General features: G+C 37.6%; 2 protein-coding genes across 2 annotated transcripts; both read right to left on the bottom strand.

The window, feature by feature from the left end:
• Positions 1-2464: 2464 nt before the first annotated feature.
• On the bottom strand, positions 2465-10059 carry LOC114523351 (zinc metalloproteinase nas-15-like). The gene is made up of 10 exons (XM_028544247.1): positions 9896-10059; positions 8915-9079; positions 7603-7806; positions 7021-7153; positions 6628-6719; positions 6377-6460; positions 5933-6187; positions 5341-5466; positions 4257-4370; positions 2465-3410 (listed from the first exon to the last, which is right to left on the bottom strand). Exons 1-10 carry the CDS (start codon positions 9951-9953, stop codon positions 3403-3405), a joined length of 1239 nt encoding a protein of 412 aa, XP_028400048.1. The 5' UTR covers positions 9954-10059; the 3' UTR covers positions 2465-3402.
• A 4310-nt stretch (positions 10060-14369) lies between these two features.
• Positions 14370-22549, bottom strand: LOC114523315 (zinc metalloproteinase nas-13-like). Its single transcript, XM_028544192.1, has 11 exons — positions 20877-22549; positions 20369-20539; positions 19527-19712; positions 18892-19021; positions 18340-18431; positions 18138-18221; positions 16937-17164; positions 16343-16462; positions 15797-15910; positions 14772-14909; positions 14370-14377 (listed from the first exon to the last, which is right to left on the bottom strand). Exons 1-11 carry the CDS (start codon positions 20938-20940, stop codon positions 14370-14372), a joined length of 1335 nt encoding a protein of 444 aa, XP_028399993.1. The 5' UTR covers positions 20941-22549.
• Between the last annotated feature and the right edge of the window lie 296 nt (positions 22550-22845).

Below are 22845 nucleotides of genomic sequence, written 5' to 3'. Positions count from 1 at the left end.
AAATGCTAAATGCTTTGTGTTGTTAGAGAAAGGGGACATGTCGAAGGTCATAGTCCTTGAGATGCACATCTAAATAATGTTATCCATATTTGTAAATTGTAAATATTGTTAATAAATATCATTTTTGCGAACAAGCAAATTTTACTGCATCATATGCATGCATAAAAATGAGTATGGTATACATTTATACACCTGTGGGTCCCAACAGAGTGCTTAGGCATTCAAACTCTAACAATTGCATTGTTATGGGTGATTTCAATAGTTTTCTTTTTTTTGGGACACCCTGTATAAGTAAACGGAAACGATTAGAAATACATTGTCCTCTCTATTGTTATAAATACAATGCAGTTCAGAAATTAAACTCGGTTACGCAGTTCCTGGTCCCTATAGTACGATCGCACTTGTTTGGGAAGGCCTTTGTGCGTGTGCTTCAAGTTGGCGTTGAAGCTTCAGTTTCAGCAGCATCTAAAGTGCAGTAACTCAAGAAAATTCTCTCCATTGATATCTGAGACTTCCCAAATATTTTTTCTATTCTCTAACATTCTGCATGTTGGGCAGGAAACATGAGGCACTCTATAATAACTTGAAGGAATTGCCGGTTGCTTAATACTTGCTGCTTATGAGCGCTGTTTACTTGCTTCACGACGGATGTGTCTCGTTTCTGAATGGCTATGAAAAACGCGCACTTGATCATCGATGTTATGCAGTGCTTTTCGGATCTTCCATGCATGCTTAGAAAGTTTTTCTGGTTTTCTCCAATTATCGAATACAAATGAATCATCATTCTCGAACTCTTTGCAGGAAAACCACACACACACTGATTGTTCTCGATTTCGTAAGTAATCCATGAATATTTTTTATACAACTCAGCATTAAATCGCCGGGAATATTGTTAATTCCCAAGAATTGTGGCCGGATATTCTGCTAGAATGGGCTGATTGGGACAAAGGAACTTAGACGACATTGTTGATAACTGATAAACTGCTGTTAGGTCAACGACCTTTTCTGGCTTTTCATCTGCGTTTTTGTCCGAGATATTAATTTGTTGCTTTCAGTTGCTTAGTTAGCTCATCAATATTTTCGTCCAGGAGTATACCAGCACTGGCATAGCGTTTTGCTTTGTTAAACCTCTTTCTAAATGTTCGAACGTCCACGAACATTATATCTTCTTCGACTTGGTTTACAGTTGGCTGTTGCATTTCTATAATTTCTATTTATGGCTGGAACCACTGGGCATTTGTGTTATTCGCTTGCAACGCATTAGAACTAACTGCTTCCTTCGACTCACTTGATTTGGAGTCAACTAGACAACCTGTAGACTGGGTACAAGGTTGAGTAATAACCCTATCGATGCTAGCTAGGTACCGGCTCCGATTTATCGTCGGCGTTACCTCCAAAAAGCTTCCCAATTTGAATTGTGATGATTCAAGTAAAGGACTAAACTTTATCTTCTTACCATGATGGATATTTTGTATATGCGGTTCTTTATAGTCACTATTCATTTTTTTCTGGCATTCGTCGCATTTCACCCGATGGCGATAGCGTCGTACTTTTGCAACCACGACTACGAGAGTTAGTCGACATTTCAAATTTGCGATATTCTTACATTCGGTGACTATATAATTGACGTGATGTAATTTCTGTTGCCTCTATAAATTATTTGGACGAATATTTACATTACGCGCTGATCAAGGACAATTACAATTTTAAAACAACTAAATACTCGATGGCCGTGTGCTGCATAAGTTGGCATGCAAGCATTTCCAACATTACTGTAATCTTTTATCAGTATCTTTTATACCTACCTTATATTTTCCGTATTTATAATTAATCAGATTAATTACTTAACAGTTTCAATAAGTATGAAGTCCAGGCTTACGATTTTCAGCATTTAATTATATATAATTTTGTATTTCGGTGTAAAAAACTTTTCAACAAAATGCTACAAACATTGCGATAACATTAATTCGGAGTAAAAATAATAAAAATAAACAACAATTTCCATACTTTCCGACTGCAGCAGCTAGATCACAACGTTCAAAAGGAGAATTTGGTTATCAATATCCCATGGAAAACGCCTTTATATATTTAGATTAAATTTGTTTAGAAAAGTTAAGAAAACTTCATAGATTCTATTTAGGTATTGGGGACGGGTTTTGATTTTTAAATGTTTCAGTCAAGTACATAAATCAGGGTCCAAATTCTTTTGTTAATAATAAGTAAACACTTTTATTTTAATATTACGCACTACGCAGACTCGATTTCTTTGTTTATATTTTGTTTTTTAATTTCCCCCTACCACAATTTTTGCCCGACTTGGGTTGAAAATAGGAAGGGCAGTGCCCCCCCTGCTACCCCCCTTTTTTAGTGCGGTTATAATGGTCTTTGAAGGTCACGTCGAAGGTTCTTCTTAGTTTGTTCTCGTGGCTTCCGCCTTTCGGAATTAGAGACACGCAATATTGACGAGGTCAAGGCCCCACTTGGTTTTGTAGACGACGGCGTTATGTTTTCGTGCTGGCAATCGTAAACGCTTGAGTGAGATCATGTGAAATAGGAAGCGCGGTTGCCGATGATATAGGACTCAATGTGACTATCAGAAGGGAGAATCAGGTGGTTTGCCCAAATGCAATCGTGGTCTGATATAGTGGCAGATGAAGTTTAGGTCATTTGTTTTCTGCATCTCTTTATATGATAGCGCACTATAACGGTCATAATTATGTACTATACGACAATGATAATCAAGGACGAAGTAACGAGGGTAAACTACTGACTTCAAAACACTTTTGTGCTGACCGTATTTTATTAAGCGTGTGCTGTGAAATATGTTGCTGTAAATACAAGTTAAGCATATTATATACACGGATTGTCGTAGGATGCAAAAGGCCGTTAAAGGTCGTTCACAAGATCTAACTTCCAATTCCCTTATGACGTACGGAATGTAGTTTGTTATTGATAAAGAAGTACTGCATTGGCTTTAGTTGACTTCCTGCCAATATACATTGCAAGTAGACAATAAAACATACGTCAGGAGTGATTTGGATACGACGAAATAAGTTCGTGTGAACAGACCTTAAAAGAGTGAATCGAAAGTAATAAACTTTATGCCAGAATGTAAAAACTGAATTATGAAGTACGAGCCAAAAAACAAAAGCTGTGCACTTTTACTACTTCGGTAGCACATTCGAATTGGGAATCAATGTAATGGATAACCATGCAAACGTCACAGGTCACGTGACCGAGGAATTAGGCAATACAGGCGTAGTTGAATGTTCTGACATCTGATTGTGAAATGCGGGCAGACCAACTGTCACCAAAAATGGGCAAAAAGACTCGAAATGTTCAATTAGAAAAATACAGAAAATTCGCACTACTCTATTCACAGCAGTCCCAGCCATCAGCAAGTCATTGGCCTGAAGAATAAAAAATAGAATAGGATAAATGGCATCATAACTTCAATGAGACTATCGTAACTGACCGTTTGGTTTAGCATTCGAGCGGAAGAAGTAAGCATACCTACACTTTGAATAAAATTTGTAAAAAGTTATAAAGCTTTTTTGCTGTACGAATGTAAACGTTTACACGGAAGCCTGGCTGCTAAATTGTAGCTTGCGCTTCAGCGCAATGACGGGGCAATATCCAATGGTTTTGAAAATATACGAAAAATTCACTCGTAAAATTGATTAACATATAAATTAAAAGATGCTTTCGGATAGAAACACTTTGATTCAAGTAGATGGTGAAAAAAATTTTTGGAGTGTTTTTGAACAGGTAAATGGGTAGATTTTGTATTTTAAAGCACGCACGTTTTTTTGTAAGTTTAACTTGTGGATTTATCAACAAACGTACGACACCGTTTTTAACTTATTCGTCAATTTCGTTAAAATGACTTTGATGGGAAAGCATTTATTTTAAAGGTGAATCTGTTTAAAAAGTAATTGAAATTTCGCTAAAAATTGTAGTACAATATTTAAAACTATTCGTAGCACAATTAATGAATTATGATTATAGTTGAATGTGATAGCTCGAGAGTCGACTTTATAATTGTACTTGATATAGGATTTTACTTACACGACTTCGATCATTCAGCAGAAACGAGTATTATAGAATTTCAGTGATGGAAATATATGTTTATTGCTTCAGGCGAAGGGACTTTGCATGCATGTATTTCTAGTCTAATAGAAGACCCCAGTATTTTATTTGGCTGTTTTACCCCCAGGAGCTTGTGCTAATGAAAACCGTAAGTGAAATTCCCTTACCATTACATGTCTTGCAGCAATTTTTTTTCATAAAATTCACGAATGTCCTCTCACAATAGCCCAATCCTTTCCAATATTGGCAATTCCTGGCAGACCCTACATCGCCATTGCAACCTGAAAAATAGTTATTATATGGTTAATATATTTCAAGATTTCGGCTTATTTATTTACTCTCGACGTATAACACCGCTTATAGTTTTCATAAAATTAAGACGATACGTTGCGAGTACATGCAGAACCGGACGAATTTGGAAGCGTGTTCGAATTCGTTTAGTTTGCTTTGCAAATACATAGAACCAGTCCATTTTTATCCAATTTTACCCGGTGTAAACATCTAAGTGGGCGAATTGGAGTACGGTTCCAAATTCGTCTGGTCCTGCATGTGTGAACGTATAGCATAAATTCGTGTGCAGAACTCGTACATAATAGTGACAATGCATGGTTACTAACTCACTTACTGATCCTAAAGATGGAAAAATTTTCATCCGTTTACTATAAGAATTATACAATTACTTACTGATAGTTTCCGTGTTTGGATGGCCTGATCCAAACACGCGGGAATGTTGCGAGAGTTAAGAAAATTGCGCGAAACACAAGCGGAAGGCGAGTGTTTTGCGAGCTTTTCTTAACTCTAGCAACATTCCCAAGTAACAACGACAAGGCCTGAATATAAATTTAAATTCTTTAAAACTTTAAATTTCCGTGTTTGCATGGATAGCCTGATCCAAACACGGGCTTCGACGAATCAGAACACGCGTTATATACATGTTTTTTTATAATACTAATTACTACAGCCTGCATTTGAGTCGGTTATTCAAATCCAGGAGCTTGTAACGAAAATCGCGTAGATGAAATTCCTCTTACCACTGCATGTCTTGCAGCAGCTTCACATATTGCTTCAAAATATCTGTAAAATTGCATTCATATGGAACCGGACTAGCCCGGCTTTGGCGAGATCACGCCTGAACGTAGCGAGATCACCTTAAACGGGCTCATATGAAAACATGCTAAACCGGGCTGGCCCGTCTCATATGAACAGGCCCTAAAATCTTTCAATAAAAAAAGAAGAAAATCATCTAATTACCAGTGACAGAGCTAATGCATGTCTTGCAGCAGTTTTTCTTCATATAACTCACGTATGTCGTCTCACAATAGCCCAATCCCTTCCAATATTGGCAATTCCTAGCAGACTGCAAATCGCTTTCGCAACCTAAAATTCCGGAAAATTATAGTTAAATCAGTTGTAAATATATATCTAGCTCAGTTTTGACTTTATACTTAACACGTATTGATTAAATTATAAAAAACTTTGCTTTTCCAACTCGCCGCTCAGTTAGCACAGAAGAAGAGATAGTAGGCATGGCCACAAAATTGGCAATGTGAAATACACTAGTAATTTAATAATTCAGTTATTTATCTATTCAAGTGTTCAGTATGTGGATGACAGTGCGATTAATATAGCTACAGGCTTTGATGTTGCACATTTGAGTATTCATACTGCCATATACAGTGCGTCCCAAAAAGTACCCTTAATTAACAACAAAAGAGGGATTTCAATAGAGGGTATTATTTTTGGGACAAGGCACGAAAAAGTAGCTATACAGGTAAATAGATGTATCATGACATAGAACTTGTAAGCCTATTGAGTTTGGTATTTATGTGATGTTTTCTTATACCTGATGGGTTTGGTTTTCTTGTAGGCGTCGTTGAGCATTGCGATCGATAAAGAAGCTGAACTTGTTTCTTATCTTTTGGACTTAGCCCATTTCGTTGTCCTAATCGTCTCCCACTAGGATTTTTGCTATCAATTGTTTTCCGCCGGTTGCTTGAGAAAGCATATGATCCATAATGCATAACGCTACCATAGTCATATCCCACGCCAAGGCTGTCAACTCCGTTACTGGAATGTTTCTGGAAGTTGAATCTCATCCCTACAAATGTAATTTGGCGGTAATGTTACACTAGGATAAGCATTTCTATATAGCATTACTAAATTATGCATGCAAATAGCGACACGGCTATAATTAATGCACGCATAAATTATTCTCTAATTGGATTCGGATAAATTTATTTCCTAACATATAAAGTTCTTTAATCTTTATCATAAAAAAATACATTACTTGGTATAATGTTGTTCCAAAAAATTTCGACGTATGCGTCTCTGTCTGGACGGGATTGTTCATGCCAAAGTCCCATTGCATGACCTTGTGAAAATATAATCTATGTATTACGCTATCTACTTCTTTCCAATTAGATTGGTTTATAATGACTATGCATGGAATAAAGTCAATTAAAGTGATGTGATTCGGAGTTTGGTCGGTTCAATGTACTTAGATATATAACATGATTACGATGATGTCGTTTGGTTTACCAATTTCGTGAACAACCACTCCATGCTGTTGACAACCATTACCAATTGAAATTCTCTGTGCACCACCTACGCGGCCAACCTGTGAGTAGCATCTGAAAAAAGAAATTTCCCAAATCATTTCTTGAACTGAGTGCCGTATAATATTTTTTAGAAAACTAAGGACAGTTTTAATGCATGCATTTGGCGCATGCAGGTGGACTAAATGGTGATTCCCCAAGGGAATGTGTGTTTAGCCTAACGCTATGCATCCTGCATCGCCTTAACCTTACGATTATCTTCTTGTGGCACTTGTATAACTTATTCCGTGTTGCCTCAAAAGGCATAATCAGACATCGACTCGACTTCTGCATGCTGTCCAATCATGAACTCTAAGAATACTGCGGGACAACTTACCCGTTGCCGCGGAAAAAGTACATGTAATCTTTTGGTCTACTCTGTCTCGTCACATCCCGCCATCCACCCATACAAGAAGGTAACGTTGCTTCCCATTCTTGAATCCCGCGTTTGATGTTGGACTCAACACCTCCTAGAAAAAGATGTGCGTAAATTTAAATATGCTGTCCGTTTAATCCAGTTTAACTGTTAAGTTTTTAGTTTGAATATTTAGTTTCTGTTTGTACATGAATCATGCTACTTGTCTACCACCTGGAGATTCCTATACGGATAAACAGACTGTAGTGAACGATTTTTGGTAGGCGATACTTTTATATCTGCTCTATTTAGATGATATTATTTCCGTATTGAGCACTCTCTAGTAGCTATTTCGCGCAGGTGCTATTTGTCTACCACCTGGAGTCTGGAGATTCCTATAGCGATGAAACAGACTGCATATTGTACTGCATTGTATATATATAAGTAAAAGTTAGGCCCATGCCTAATACTTTGAGCCTGTAACACGCAAATGACGCTGAATATCAATTTTGGAAACTTTTCAACCTCGACGATAAGAAAATTAAAATGTATTTTAAAACTCACGTAAACTTCCGTCGATGGCGTAAGCTATGGCGTTTTCTCGCCATAACCTTCCACGATTACGTATGATTGCCCGTCTCTGGCGCGATGTTCCAGCATTTTCCTTGATTATTCTTATCGCTTCGTTTTTATTCTTCGTATTAATATCACCTTCGAACAAGAAGGTTTCCTGACTTTCCTCATCGCTTCTTCCTATCTCACCGTTGCCTAAAGGTGTAGAGGGAATGAATTATATCAAAATATGTCGTATATTACAGTGCACTCTCGCTTTAATAAGCACCCTCGGTATATGTATCAATATTCAATTTTCAAGTTACTTCAGTTTCATTTCTGGAATTAATCTGCATGCATGTATATATACCAATTAAGTCCTAAGTACTCTAATGATTTAGTGTTGGTAAGGCTGGATTTCATATGGCATAATTCGTCATAATTCATGATAATTCGTTGTTATGCGAAATCCGTCAGATGAAAACCGAATTACAACAAATTACGACATGTGAATAACGACGAATTATATCACATAAAAACTGGCGTTTACTCAAATACAATGCATATCGAACTGAAATATACGAGAACGGGCTATACATATGCCCACTTGTCATTTGCATATGTGTTTGCGGTTATAAAGTTCACACTTGAATATAATATCTATAATGTAAATGATATGTTCTTCCAGGTGCCAAATGACCGCATAAGTTTAAAAAGCAGCCTTAGCTTAAGGCTTTTCATGTTTACCCGACGAAACTTGGAGTGCCGTGCCTAAAAAGGTTTCACAGACTAAATATTATATTTCGTAACCCTATAGATGCATGACTAGATTTAGAAGGTGGTTATATTGCACCTTGTCTGACCTCAGTCATGAAAATTTTAATTTTCTTGGCCTTGCCAAGGAGCGTGCATCTAAACAACGGCTGTAACATCAAATTCAGTAAAAAGGCCATTCCTCCTGACCATGTTTCACAAGCCACATGCGCAATAATCACAAATAGGAGTTGTCGAATGATAATAAATTTATTTTTTGATATGTGTATTGTATTTATATAATCCCAGAGTGACGGAAGTGTATTTCTACTTATATATGGCCTACATCCGCCACAGGTTTGAATAAAGAAAAATCGGCGATATATATATCACTAAGACTTACTGTCTAAGATCGTTAGGGGGTTGTTATAAGGACTCCTCCTATATTGCATTTAAACAGCATGCTTATATATTTATTATAAAGTCAACAAATAGAGAAATATTTCAGTAAGGCAGGTTTGGTCGTGCTCAAAGAATAAACGACAATTCATGAAGTATACATTCACGCTACCTCTTTCTTTGGCATTTATGCTTAGAATCATATCGAATATACTCGAATCATCAGATCTTGACACGTCAGGATTATCTTTTGTCGCCTTCCATAGTGCTTCCCAATTGGTTTTATCGTCCCCTGGCTCTGGTAAATATATATTGTTTTCCTCCTGTACAGAATTTGCTAAAAATGGAATAACGAAATGTTATTCATATTTAATCCATCATGCAGTTACTTTTTTTCGCAGAAATACGCGCATATTTGTCAAATTAACACCCCTCCCGTTGAAGATTACTTGCATTTTTCTACTTTAATATTATTTATATTATATTTTTATACATAAGCTCCAATTATTTATAGTATATAAATATATAAATATTGCTTAGTTTGTGCATACTACTCTGTTGCTATACAGCTGTGAAAGCTTGATCATGACTTTTCCAAAACAAAAACATGCAAACAGAGATGCCTGCAATCATTGTATACGAAGCTACTGAAAACCCGTTTTAATGCAGCGGTGCCATATTATGAAGTAGCCTTCAGGATCGACCAAACAATCATACAGTCGCATATCTCAGGATCGACCCGTCAAATAATCATATAGTCGAGTTAACCCGAGTGAAGTGTTATAGCCGAGTGAAGTAAATTAATTGAGCATCACTGCTGCTCCATTCACCATCACTACAAGATACCAAATTTTCTTTGGTGATATAAAATCATTGTAAACAGTCATGTTGTAATAATTGTATCGAGACAGTCAGGAACCAATTTATGGTTAATACATATATATATAGCTATATTATTCAGCAACGTGCATGATATCAGCTCCACAAGTTCATTCCCAAATACCATTTCCAAATAGTTTTAGCTGAATAATAAATGCGCACTGATTAGTGAGGTCAATCAGGATACGAGAATTTAGTTATCATATTATTTGACGTAGACAACTGTATGCGACGCAAGCGCAAGAGTGTAACCCTGTAGTACAACGGCACTAACCTGGCGTGAATATAATTCCGCAAAGGGTGACAGCTGCAATGATGAACTTCGTAGACATGATTTTCCTCTTGACTTTTGTTCACTGGCACAGCGTTCGAATGAAGTGTTTCGTGCAGCGCATTGCTGTCGCCTTTATACCATCTCAAAGCGGGCTTGGCGCGCAATGTGTTCCCAGCTTGGCTTTGACGCAGGACCACGCATTGCGTGGGACGAACCAAAAACACATAAATTAGGCGAGGATGTTAATATGCGATTTCCGCTTCATTTGCAAACCAAATTTGGAAATTTCGATGTGTAAATCCGGCGTAATCAACGCCATTAGTAAGGGCGAGATATTGCGAAATAACCTGAAAATTACCTAATACAAAGAACCCATCCTTGTATATACGTTTGATTACTGTGTAGATGTTGCATGTGATTGACAACGTAACCTTAGCTCAAAAAGTTTTGTATTTTGTTATATGTCTTGTTTGAAAGCCATTTGCTGGGTTTTGATTTTCATTATCAAATTAAAACACCTCGTTTCAAGGTCCGGCTGCTGTGCTAAATATCCTTTTGTACCTGACGCCTAACAGGATATCCTTTGCGAAACGGCATAGTACAAAACATGGACTGGACTGAACCGGTCCATATTTTTTTCTCTGGACTCAAAATTGGACTCCAAGTTGCGCACTATTTACTTATAAATATAACTTCGCTACCTTGCTTTCGCGCCCAGCAGCGACCTCTAGTGCAGCCTTTTCATCTACAACTTGGTAGGCCTCGTAATTTGGGCTCATCGATATTGTTGATGAAAACGATTCCGCGCTTGATTGTCTACCATCAACAACCCTCGAGTACAGTATTTTCGCCATTTTTCCAAAAAGATTGCGTAAGTAAGAGGCATGTTTGATTTCTTGACTCAAAAGATATCAAAACGCAATGTCGGTTCTAGCCTGCAACGCAGACTATATATTGGGGTATATATAGTCTGCTAATCAGCGGCACAAAGCTTGTATGGTCACGTGGGTTTCCCGAGAAATTGTGGGACTCATTTTGATTGGTTAGCTTATAATTATGCAAAATAATCAAAATTTCAGAATATTTATTATTTTCACAAACAACATGGCGTCCTTCATCGAACCATCTTTGCTTGAAGAAGAGCACTTTTCGGAAGCTATTCGGATTGTATGCTGTTTTTTTCAAGTGGAAAGTCTTCATCGAGAGCAAGTCGAGGCACTCAAAGCCTTCTTACTCGGTAAGAATATCTTCTTTAGTGCTGACACGGCTACGGGAAGTCTCTAGTCTTCCAAGCGGTTCCTCTCCTCGCTGACCTTCTTGAAGAACAAGTCGTTGGAACCAGCATTGTAATCGTAATATGTCGGCCGCAATGTCGAGAGAACGCTTTCCTTTTACAAGATTTATATCTAACTTCTTTTCCAGAACAGAGAAACACAGCACGCACATCGGCGCGGCCATGTGGCAAATAACTATGCAATTTGCGCGCAAATCATATACATAATCATAATTATAATACCGGAAATAATTCGAATATTCATGTGACCATACAAGCTTTGTGTCGCTGATTAGCAGACTATATATACCCCAATATATAGTCTGCGTTGCAGGCTATGTCGGTTCGAGATGGCGCCACAGTCGGTCCGCCACAAACTACACTTCGATCATCGTGGCCTTTCGGTTTCAAGTAACATTGTTTTTAAGTTAAAATTTAAACACAATGTTACGTGGAAGACTTTCGGTTTAATCAATGCTTGTGCATGCGACTTACGATATATTATGCATGTGGTGATCATTTGCTTCACATCAAAATTTGACACCTGCATATACAGTATTCGTATTAAACAAAGAGGTATTATTTTTATTATTTGAGGTTTTTAAATGAACAATTGCAAGAGTGCCTAGACGGATAATTGCTCGGAATATGTCCATTTCTGAAATCTGAATCGAACAGTATAATGATAATAAGTCTGAAAGAGCGGTACATTCCTTTGAAGAATCAGGGAAATAGCTGTTTCATATATAACAGTTTTTTTTTACTCCATGCAGTTGCAGTCCAGGCTTTATCGAAATTTTTGCTGAGTCCAGAGAAACAAAATATGGACCGGTCCAGTCCAGTCCATACTTTGAACCATGCGTTGCGTCTTGCGAAACGGATATTAAATTAAACCATGCTCCCTGCTAGAACTGGTCAGAAAATTAGGTAACCGGCGTTAAACGTACGGTGTGAAAAATTAGTTGCAACCGAGGCAGTACCTTAAACTGTATGTGTGACTATTAGGGCAACCTGCATTTCATTTCACAGATATTTTTGGAACACTATCAATATCAAGTGTTTTCTATGTGCGTGCGATAACATTGTTTATTCGACTTTTATGAACTCGCATTTCGGGCATATCAGTGCGGCATAAAAGTTCATGAAAGACTATATTAATTGGACAGGATGCAAGCCAAGTCTGCGCCATGCCGTATTGCTTCACGACTGCGTCTAAACTTGACCAGTTGGCTACTTGGCTATGTCCTATGGCCAGAAGTTAGATTTAAAGTTCCTAGCTAATTGTATTCAGAATGAATTACAGGAATATCGATCATTCTCACGATTTAGTTCGTCATGCCATAAGAGCACGCGTTATTCATTTACCAATCTAGTTCGTTCTTGCACTCGCGCGAGACCAGAATGTGGTTTCAGACTTAATTGATACGCGCCTTTGTTTGAAATCGTGGAAAATATTCTCTTCCAAGTTCCAAACAGCGAAAGTTGATAGGATTCGTGAAGGTGCATCCATAAGAAAAATACTGAATAATTTCAAGGGCTCTTAAAACTATCATGCGGAAGTGCGGTGTCATTATCACACGCCCAATGTGAAAAAAAAAGAAATGTTCAAGTGCTTATGGTCAGATTTTGAACAAGGAATTGACAATTCTGATGAGCAATGTTACTTCTCCAAACATGTAATAGCACCTTCAATGACAATGCCAAATTCTAACACCTCTACAATAATTTTGCTTTCAAATCATGTTGCACAGATATGCAGTATCACCTAGCTAATAATACATATATGTATGTATTATATGTCTACGTGTTGACACTTGAGACCGCATTTTTATCTATTCGATGCAAGTCATTGTAGCGACACCATGCTGGTAGGAATAACGCCCAGCGAGGCCTGGATAGCCCTTATCAGTCGCCGAAGATTGATTTTTTCCATCCTTTGTGTTTGAAGATTGATTTTTTCCATCCTTTGAAGAGTTTTAAAAACTACAGAAACTGCAACAACCCATGAAGAGAGACTCGAGTTTCATTAACATAATCTAAGACCGATTTAAGAAACACTATCCGATGGTAAGCCCTATCGAGCTTTCGTACAAACGGCGCCAGATAATTAAAATGTTGCTCTAATTATTAAGTCATATTGTGAACGTCGAAACGTTGCGTTAATTAATTTTTTTAGTGCGGGTATAATGGTCTTTGAAGGTCACGTCGAAGATTCTTCTTAGTTTGTTCTCGTGGCTTCCGCTTTTCTGAATTAGAGACTCGCAATATTGACGAGGTCAAGCCCCCACTTGGTTTTGTAGACGGCGTTATGTTTTCGTGCTGCCAATCGTAAACGCTTGAATGAGATCATATGAAATATAGGAAGCGCGGTTGCCGATGATATAGGACTCAATGTGACTATCAGAAGCGAGAATCAGGTGGTTTGCGCAAATGCAATCGTGGTCTGATATAGTGGCAGATGAAGTTTAGGTCATTTGTTTTCTGCATCTCTTTATATGATAGAGCACTATAAGGGCCAAGTAACGAGGGTAAACTACAAGACTTCAAAACACTTTTGTGCCGACCGTATTTTATTAAGCGAGTGCTGTGAAAAATTTTGCTGTAATGTATACAAGTTAAGCATATTATATACACGATTGTCGTAGGAATGCAAAAGGCCGTTAAGGGTCGTTCACAGGATCTAACTTTCAATTCCCTTATGACGTACGGAATGTAGTTTGTTATTGATAAAGAAGTACTGCATTGGCTTTAGTTGACTTCCTGCCAATATACATTGTAAGTCAACAGACTATAAAACATACGTCAGGAGTGATTTAGATACGACGAAATAGGATCGTTTGAACAGACCTTTTGAGGGTAAATCGAAAGTAATAAACTTTATGCAAAAATGTAAAAACTAAATTATGAAGTACGAGCCAAAGAAACCCAAGTCAAATATAAATGCCTAATATAAATACAAAAGAGATGCCTGCGGAGGAGGCTACAAAAAATTATACCTGTGCACTTTTATTGCTTTGATACCGCATTCGAATTGGGAATCAATGTAATAAATAACCATGCAAACGTCACAGGTCACGTGACCGAGGAATTAGGCGATACGGGCGTGGTCTAGTGGTCTGACATCCGATTGTGAAATGGGGTTACCAAAAATTGGCAAAAATATACAGGAAATTTCGCATAGCAGTCCCAGCCATCAGCAAGTCATTGGTCTGAAGAATAAAAAAAAATAGAATAGGATAAATGGCATCATAACTTCAATGAGACTATCGAACTGACCGTTTGGTTTAGCATTCGAACGGAAGAAGTAAGCATACCTGCACTTTACATAAAATTTGTAAAAAGTTATAAAGCTTTTTTGCTGTACGAAAGTAAATGTTTACACGGAAGCCTGGCTGCTTAATTGTAGCTTGCGCTTCAGCCTTCAGCGCAATGATGGGGTAATATTGGGGCCTTTTTGTCCCCATATTTGCATTTTCATTTAGACTTTCATATATTATACAGTATATAATATATATTGTAATAATTTATAATAATTTATAATATATATTATAATACATTATCTAATATATTATCGGAGACCCCTGTATTTTTTGGCTGTTTTACCCCCAGGAGCTGAAATTCCCTTACCATTGCATGTCTTGCAGCAATTTTTTTCCATATAACTCACGTATGTCTTCTCACAATAGCCCAATCCCTTCCAATATTGGCAATTCCTAGCAGACTGCACATCGCTATTGCAACCTGAAAAGTAGTTATTATATAGTTAATATATCTCAAGCTTTCGGCTTATTTATCTACCGTCTCCACGTAATTTAGCCTATAAAGTATAATTCTATTTATATTTTAATTAAGTTAATAATACAACTCGTTTTTTCCATACTCGCATGCGGTCATACCACATAGCAATAAGAGATATAGCTAACGACTGATAACATTTTCATCCCATTCTGCTTTTTTTTAACTGGAGCAAATAGCGAAAAACAATGTGGTGCACCGTGTATAGTTTTCATGAAATTAAGGCGATACGTTGCGAGTACATGCCGGACCGGAGGAATTTGGAAGCGTGTTCGAATTGGTTTAGTTTGCTTTGCAAATACATAGAACCAGTCCATTTTCATCCAATTTTACCGTGTAAACATCTAAGTGGGCGAATTCGAGTACGGTTCTAAATTCGTCTGGTCCTGCATGTGTGAACGATAGCATAAATTCGCGTGCAGAACTCGTACATAATAGTGACAATGCATGGTTATACAAACTCACTTACTGATCATTAAGATGGTAATTGTCATCTGTTTACAATATAGAAATACCAATTACTACAAATGTGTTTTTGGCACTTCCGCGCGACTCGATGCATGCGAATTCTAGGGGTAACCACGCTTAACCACGCTTGCTCTGTCAGCTACCTCTCTCGTAAAAAGCGTAAGTTCGATTCCTGCCGGAGGACCTATAGTAGACTCATTTTCCCATCAACTGTTCCTGGCTTGAATTTGAAACGTGTATAATTTTACTCGAAATTAGGACCCTTTAACCCCTAGAAATTACTGACCACTATACAGCCAGCATTTGAGTCGGTTATTCAAATCCAGGAGCTTGTAACGAAAATCGCGTAGATGAAGTTCTCTTACCATTGCATGTTTTGCAGCAGTTTTTTTCCATATAACTCACGTATGTCTTCTCACAATAGCCCAATCCCTTCCAATATTGGCAATTCCTAGCAGACTGCACATCGCTTTCGCAACCTAAAATTCCAGAAAATTAGTTAAATTTATGTGAATGACAGTGCAATTAATATAGCTATAGAGGCTTTGACGTTGCACATGTGAGTATTCATAATGCCATATACAGGGTGTCTCAACTGATTTCAATATAGTGGGTACTATTTTGGGGACACAAGGCATCAAAAAGTAGCTATACAGGTAAATAAATGCATCATGAAATAAAACTTGTAAGCCTATTGAGTGTGGCCTAGCTAGTTAAAGTTAGCAAGGTAGATAATAAATTTCACTATCCCCGAAAAAGGGAGTATTTCCATCATTAAATATACATTACAACGCGAATTATGCAGCCCGTATTTGCGTGGGTCGTTTTACCCCCAAGAGCTTTGCGTGGGGCGTTTTAACCCCAGGAGCTTCCATGCTGGGCGCTTATATATTCTAGGAAATTCCTCTTACCTGTATCACTACATGTCTTGCAACAGTTTTTCTCCATATAACTCTCGAATGTTTTCTGACAGTAGCCCAAACCCTTCCAATATTGGCAATTCCTAGCAGACTGCACATCGCCATTACAACCTTAATAAATGAAAAAAACAGTTGTTGAATAGAGTGAACATATGTAGCCTGCTTTCTTGGTACTTTCCACTTATACGTATATTAATATAATACCCAAAACCTTACGTGAATAAGGGACAACAACAATTTGGTGCATCGCGTACTGTTAGGATATGTATGTCCAAATTTGAAAATAGTAGGACTGTAAGTATATGCGTGGTATATTTCTTTAGTTTGATATTTTTGGGAGCAAAAATAGTTGAGGGGACAATATCACGAGTTGTTTCCCATGTCATAGGCCTATATGCATGCAAGCCGCGGTATGCGTGGAATAACCTTTTTACCACTTCATTTCATCTTAGTAGCTATCGTTTCGCCATGACAAGACATGTCAGACACGCATTTGTCACTTATTAATTGCTACATGCATGTTCCGACCCCTCTGTGTCACAAACTTCCTAGGATATGAACTCCCCCATGTACCCGTCGATATACCTGATGGCGTTTCACATCCATAAAGAAGTCGGACTTGCTTTTTATCCAGCTCACTAAGCCCTTCTTCCTGTCCTATTGGTTTCCCCGCAACAGGTTTAGTCTCGATAGTTTTCAGATTGTTCTTTGAAAAAGCATATGCTCCGTAATGCATGACGCTCTCATAGTCATACTGGACGCCAAGACTATCGACCGTGTCCTCGCTTTGCTTTTCAAAGTTGAATTTTAAATCTGAAAAGGAAATTTATCGGTAATACTGTATCATGCAGTGTGTCATGCAGAATATGCGAATAACTTACTCATGCCTGCGGGCAATCAATTTTGACACTGGTCATGTCCACTGTCCACGCGGGGTAGGGCGTATGAACCTGGGCGGCAGGAGGCCTTTTCAAAAATTTTCGAAAGAAAGGGAAAGTGACCTTTTGTGTGGTTAAAAGAAACCTTTTTGATAAAACATATGTCGCTGTATATATAATTTTACCTTCGACAGGTCCTTCACATGCAGTGTTTTAAGCAGTTTTACGTGGTACATATATTTACAGTTTAAGACAACCTAAAGGTCGACACAGAGAAGTCAAAATGTCAGTATTTTCAAGTTAAGTAATTCGCAAGAATATTATGATAGGTTGAAATCTATTTGCTTTTAGAAAATTTCATAAATTCCCCTGAAGGCTATCCCCCCCTAAATTCTTCCACTTATGCATGAAAGCACTCTGCTTTAAACTCCCAGCTATACTCCGTCGGAACATAATATTAGAGAGGTTAAGATACCCCGGTTCCGGTGTAGGGGTACGGGTAGCCTTATTTTGTTCAGTGAATTTCCATCAGTGTTTCTCAATTTTTTCGACGCCATAACTCGACAACACCTTTCCAGTAGACTTTAGCCTCTTGAGGTAAGCATGATTTGTATCACGAAACGTGCAAACAACAAGAAATTCCAATGAACAAATTATGGCTGCCTGTACCCGTACAACGAAACCGGGGTATCTTAATCTAATATATACGCCTTTCGGGGGTTAGCAACCCATCTTGGTGAGTTGTACAAATAATTATACAGATACATTCAGGATGAAGTCGCGTGAATCCCGGACAGGGGTGAAGAAGAAACAGATGGAAACGTCAAGATGAGTAAGATGCGTGCGTACTAATATCATGCTATGTACACCTACATGGTATAATGTTGCATATACTGATATCAATGTACCTGGTATAATGTTATCCCAAAGAATGTCTACATAATTGTCCCTGTCCGGGCGGGATTGCTCGTGCCAAAGTCCCATTGCATGACCTGATAAAAGTAGTTAAATGCAAGAATATGAGTCGGCATTGTGCGACATGCATAATACCAGAATATGATCACTAAACATACTGAAATACCAATGTCTTGGGTATGCCGACATAATTACCAATTTCGTGAATTATTATTCCATGATCCTCACAACCACGACCAATTGATATTCCCTGCTTTCCACCTACTCGTCCAACGTCTGAGTAACATCTATAAAACAACAAATAATACATTTCTTTAAGCATGAACCCACGAACCAATATAATTATATCAGTATATGTTTCAATGAGACGTGGGCAACGCCGTGTGAGTATATTTCACATTGGCACACTTTCAGTATAAGAACACTCAATTAGTTAAGTGTACGTCAGTAAATATACCCTCAATCTTAGTTTCCAGATTTAGCGACTGTTTCTATATATCAAGCCCGTATATTATAATGCGGCTAGCTGTTGTTTGCAATGCATCGATCATTGCTGCATGAAATATTTGTATAAGTAACTTGTTATATTTTGTCACTGACACTGGTTTGTTAGCAAGCAGTCGACATGAGTTTGATATTAAAAAAAAATTATACACTTCTTCGAAAGTATTGCACCTCTTCGAAAGTATTGCATGCATGCGCATGGCTTAAGGCTAATTAAAGGTAAACTCAAGAAAATTGACCAACCCATCGCCACTGAAGAAGTACATGAAATCTCTTGGTTTATTCTCGTTTGTTACATCTCGCCATTCACCCATGCAAGGCAATGTTGTTTCCCATTCTGCAATCGCTTTTCTGATGTTTGATTGAACATCATCTACAAAAAGATCACAACAAACATCAGGTTTTCGCCACCGTTTGGGCACAGCAAGAAACGAAAGTACAAGCAACACATTTTTGCCTTGATGTTTGCATCATTGGCGTGTAACCATGCAATCATGATTCCCTTTGTGTCCCATTGTTGTCAGAAAACAATTCAATCCCCGACAATTCAATCCCCGACTTGCGAGTGCGCGAGCTTTTGTAAATCAGGCCTTAGACAGCTTGCAGTTAGGTGTTCCTATTTAAGGGGGTCTTTCTTATTGCATGTGTCGTGTTTATAATGAAAAAGGGCTGAGCCTGAGGGTTAAAAATTTACACTTGGGACGAAATCTCCTAACTGAGTGAGATTCTAGTCATTCTAGAGATTCTTATTGCTATGATTTAGTAAAAGTATTATTGGAAAGAAAATTTTGAATTTGATCTCTCATTACTTTTGAAAACGTTTTACTCGATGGGTTTTTGAAGACCATAGAAAGTTGTACCGCATGCGATAAACTTACTTAAACTAGTGTCGATAGCATAAGGAATATTTTTTGGCCATAAAATACCACGATTTTTTGTAATCGCCCGTCTTTGACGAGACGTGACGGCGTGATGCGTTATTATATTTATCGCCTCTTGTTTGCTCATCTTAATGTCACCTTCAAACAAAAAGTCACTCCCATTGCCTTTTCGTGTTCCGCTTCCTACAGAAGGGTAAAATTAAGAAACATGAAAATAGAACAAGTGCGAAAGGAAAATATTTGTTTATAATTATGTAAGCTCATCAGCACGTTGTTATCCATCTTGAATCCACTTTACCTCCCGCAGTGAAAAGAATTCGGTGTGATGTTGTTTGCGTGCGGACAAGGCATGTCCCTGATTGGTCAACTGGGCACGATGTTAAATGAGAAACGTACTTTTTACGTCATAATTAAGACATTCTACAAAGGCCAAGTATATCTCTGCGGTCGGCCCTGTGGTGTATGCATAGGCTACTTTTTTAAAGTTCAGGGAAGCTAGACAATGTATAGTGACAATTTTTAGAACCTAGATATCATGCAGTTGAATTCTTTTGTATTGTAATAACATTTGAATGCCACAAGATCCAGAATCCAGATAGATATACGGCTGGGTAATTTGTGTAAATCTGGGTCGCAAATTCAAGACATAAATATATAGCGCCATACCAGGGTTGTAAACGTTTAACTTTATCATATACGTTTTTACTGTCCATAAACTTTCATCCCTTATATACAGAGGATGTTCAGAAACAGTCTTGAAGCACGCTGTATAAATGGGCACCATATCCTAGCTATATATTGCTTACATATATAAAAGTTGTCAATAAAGGAATATAAACCTCTTTCTCTGGCGTTTATTTTGACAATTTCGTCAAATGCACTACTCTGATCACCGGGTCCATGAGTTCCTGACGACCGAGTATCATTTTTCATCGCATTCCACAATGCTTCCCAATTTGCTCTATCATCTCCTGGGATATACACATTCGTCTTCGAAGAAACAGGGTTTGCTAAACAGATGCGGAAAACTGCAAGTTATTGTGCCGTAAATTCGGTTAAAACTTTTGGTAAAATAAAACTCAGTGAGTGCACCTGAGATGGTGAACTAGTGCATTTTTCGTATATAGTAAGTTGGCTATATTTTGTTTGCAAAAGTCTAGTTTGCGTATATAAAGCTAGACCATGGCATTAATGAAAATATTATCTAATCTGACAATTTAGCTACTTATTCAATTTCTCACTAAAGTGAATGCTGCGCTTACATATATGACCATCACAATATTTAAAAAGCCAAAATACTTAAAAGGTGCTCTAGTCAACAAATGCATAACACGATTCAACACTGACCTGAACTGAAAAAGATTTCGCAAAGGAAGACAGCTGCTGCGATAAATTTTGTAGACATATTCATATTCGTGTCTTTAATCCTTCTTCTTGATTAGTATACTGACACTGCGTCTAAAAAGATTGTGCTGTGCCGGGCTTTGCCCCTTGCTTTTATACCATCTCGAAGTGGACTTGGCATGCACACATTGCAGGTCCAAACTTTGAGTCAATATCACGAAAAGAAAGAATGAGAAAATTGAATACCGATTAGCGAAATATTGAGTCAAGGATTAAGTGTCAAATGGTTTTCTGGAACTGACGAAATTGATATAAAATTATTAATATAAAATTATATCAGGGAGTTTATAGTCATGTTTTTTAACACAGCATTGATAAGAACAGCCTAAAAATTACTTATTAAGCTGTTAAACATACTTCATACTTCTTCACTGTTATATATAGGCATACACCCAGCTGCTTTTAAAATGTTTAAAGTATATTGGTGCACTAATGTATTGCGAGTTATATTTTTCAGTTTAAGTGATAAGTGTTTTGTTTGAACCATTATATAAATAGAGCTTTGGAATCAGTGTCAGAATGCAACCTTTGGTTTTGTTTTGAAACTTGTCTTCGAGTTTGACTTGCGGTTTGTATACATGAATAATAATATATTATATATTAAATAATATTTGCAATTTTTATATATAGCGCAGAATTCATGCACGCTTGATTCCATACACAAACATGAATTTTATCTTCCTGTGGTTATCTTCGTAAAAAAATATTTTTCTCTGATTCGCTTCGCTAAATACTATTTTTCATGCACCAGTCGAATTAGATGTTATATATAGGTCATATCGCAACCTCGTTTCACTGAAATCCTGCATGGGGACGAGGTTGGTCATATCTGGTCGAAAACCAAATTACGAACAGTCAGACTATCATAGTATCACACTAAAATTACGTCGTATAACAAAAATTGCATTTTCATGTAAACACGCTCGACGCGACGGTCAATCGTTTAACGCGAGATGGTATAATTAACTTTAACCGAGATTATACCGATACGATCTTGTTTATTAGTAAGAACAAGTGATGGGCGCACGGCCAGGTTATATTAGAAGCTTAGTTCCGTTCGTCTACTGCTGCGGTTTCTATAAAGTCTCGATCGGAAATGTTTAAGTGATAAGTGTTTTTGTTTGAACCATTATAGAAAGAGAGTTTTTTTCATCGCTATCGGCTCTTCATCGATGAGAGTCATGAAAGTAAATCAGTATGGTTCACTTGTTTCAAAAACCTATTTCAGTGTTTTAACTGTACTTGCGTGGATAAAATATGATATCATTTGCTAAATATACAAAAGGTATATAATGACGTTCACTGGCTGATTGCATGTGGGGTATAATCACGTAGACCGCAACAATGTTATTTTTTCACAATGCCAACGTATTACAAATCACTCTGCATGCACATGATCACATCTAATAAGGAACCGTCGTCATTTATGGTAGAGGTGGAGAATGAAGTGAAAATGTTTCAAACAATTTTCCCACCCCACCTTCTTCTCGCTGAAATAAATTACCCCACTGGCACTTCTAGACTGTGAAAAGAACTATCCTGCCAAATCAACACCAATCACACACAATAACAACCATTATTATATACACAAGCGCCAGATATGAGGTATGCTGCAATCTCATTGGTGGGCTACTAGACAGATATTAGCTCATATCTGTCTAGTAGAGAAAGTAAACAAAATGGCGGAAAGATTTGGGGAGTTGAGTGAAATAGAAATCCAAGCCTAGTTGATAATAGCACACCAAAATGCACCGAAAGGGCGACAAAGTTTGTGTGGTCTATCAGCTCATACGACTCGAGTTCGCAAAATAACTGTTAATTATATAATACAGATTCGTAAGCTTTGACAGTCACCGACTGGCAAAAAGTTGTTCAATTGAAGGATGATAACGGAATATGTTCATGTTTGACA

Source organism: Dendronephthya gigantea, unplaced genomic scaffold (assembly GCF_004324835.1).
Source record: "Dendronephthya gigantea isolate DGI-Jeju-01 unplaced genomic scaffold, DenGig_1.0 000027F, whole genome shotgun sequence".
In the NCBI taxonomy this organism is placed as follows: Eukaryota; Metazoa; Cnidaria; class Anthozoa; order Malacalcyonacea; family Nephtheidae; genus Dendronephthya; species Dendronephthya gigantea.
This window is presented reverse-complemented; position numbering and strand designations above follow the sequence as displayed.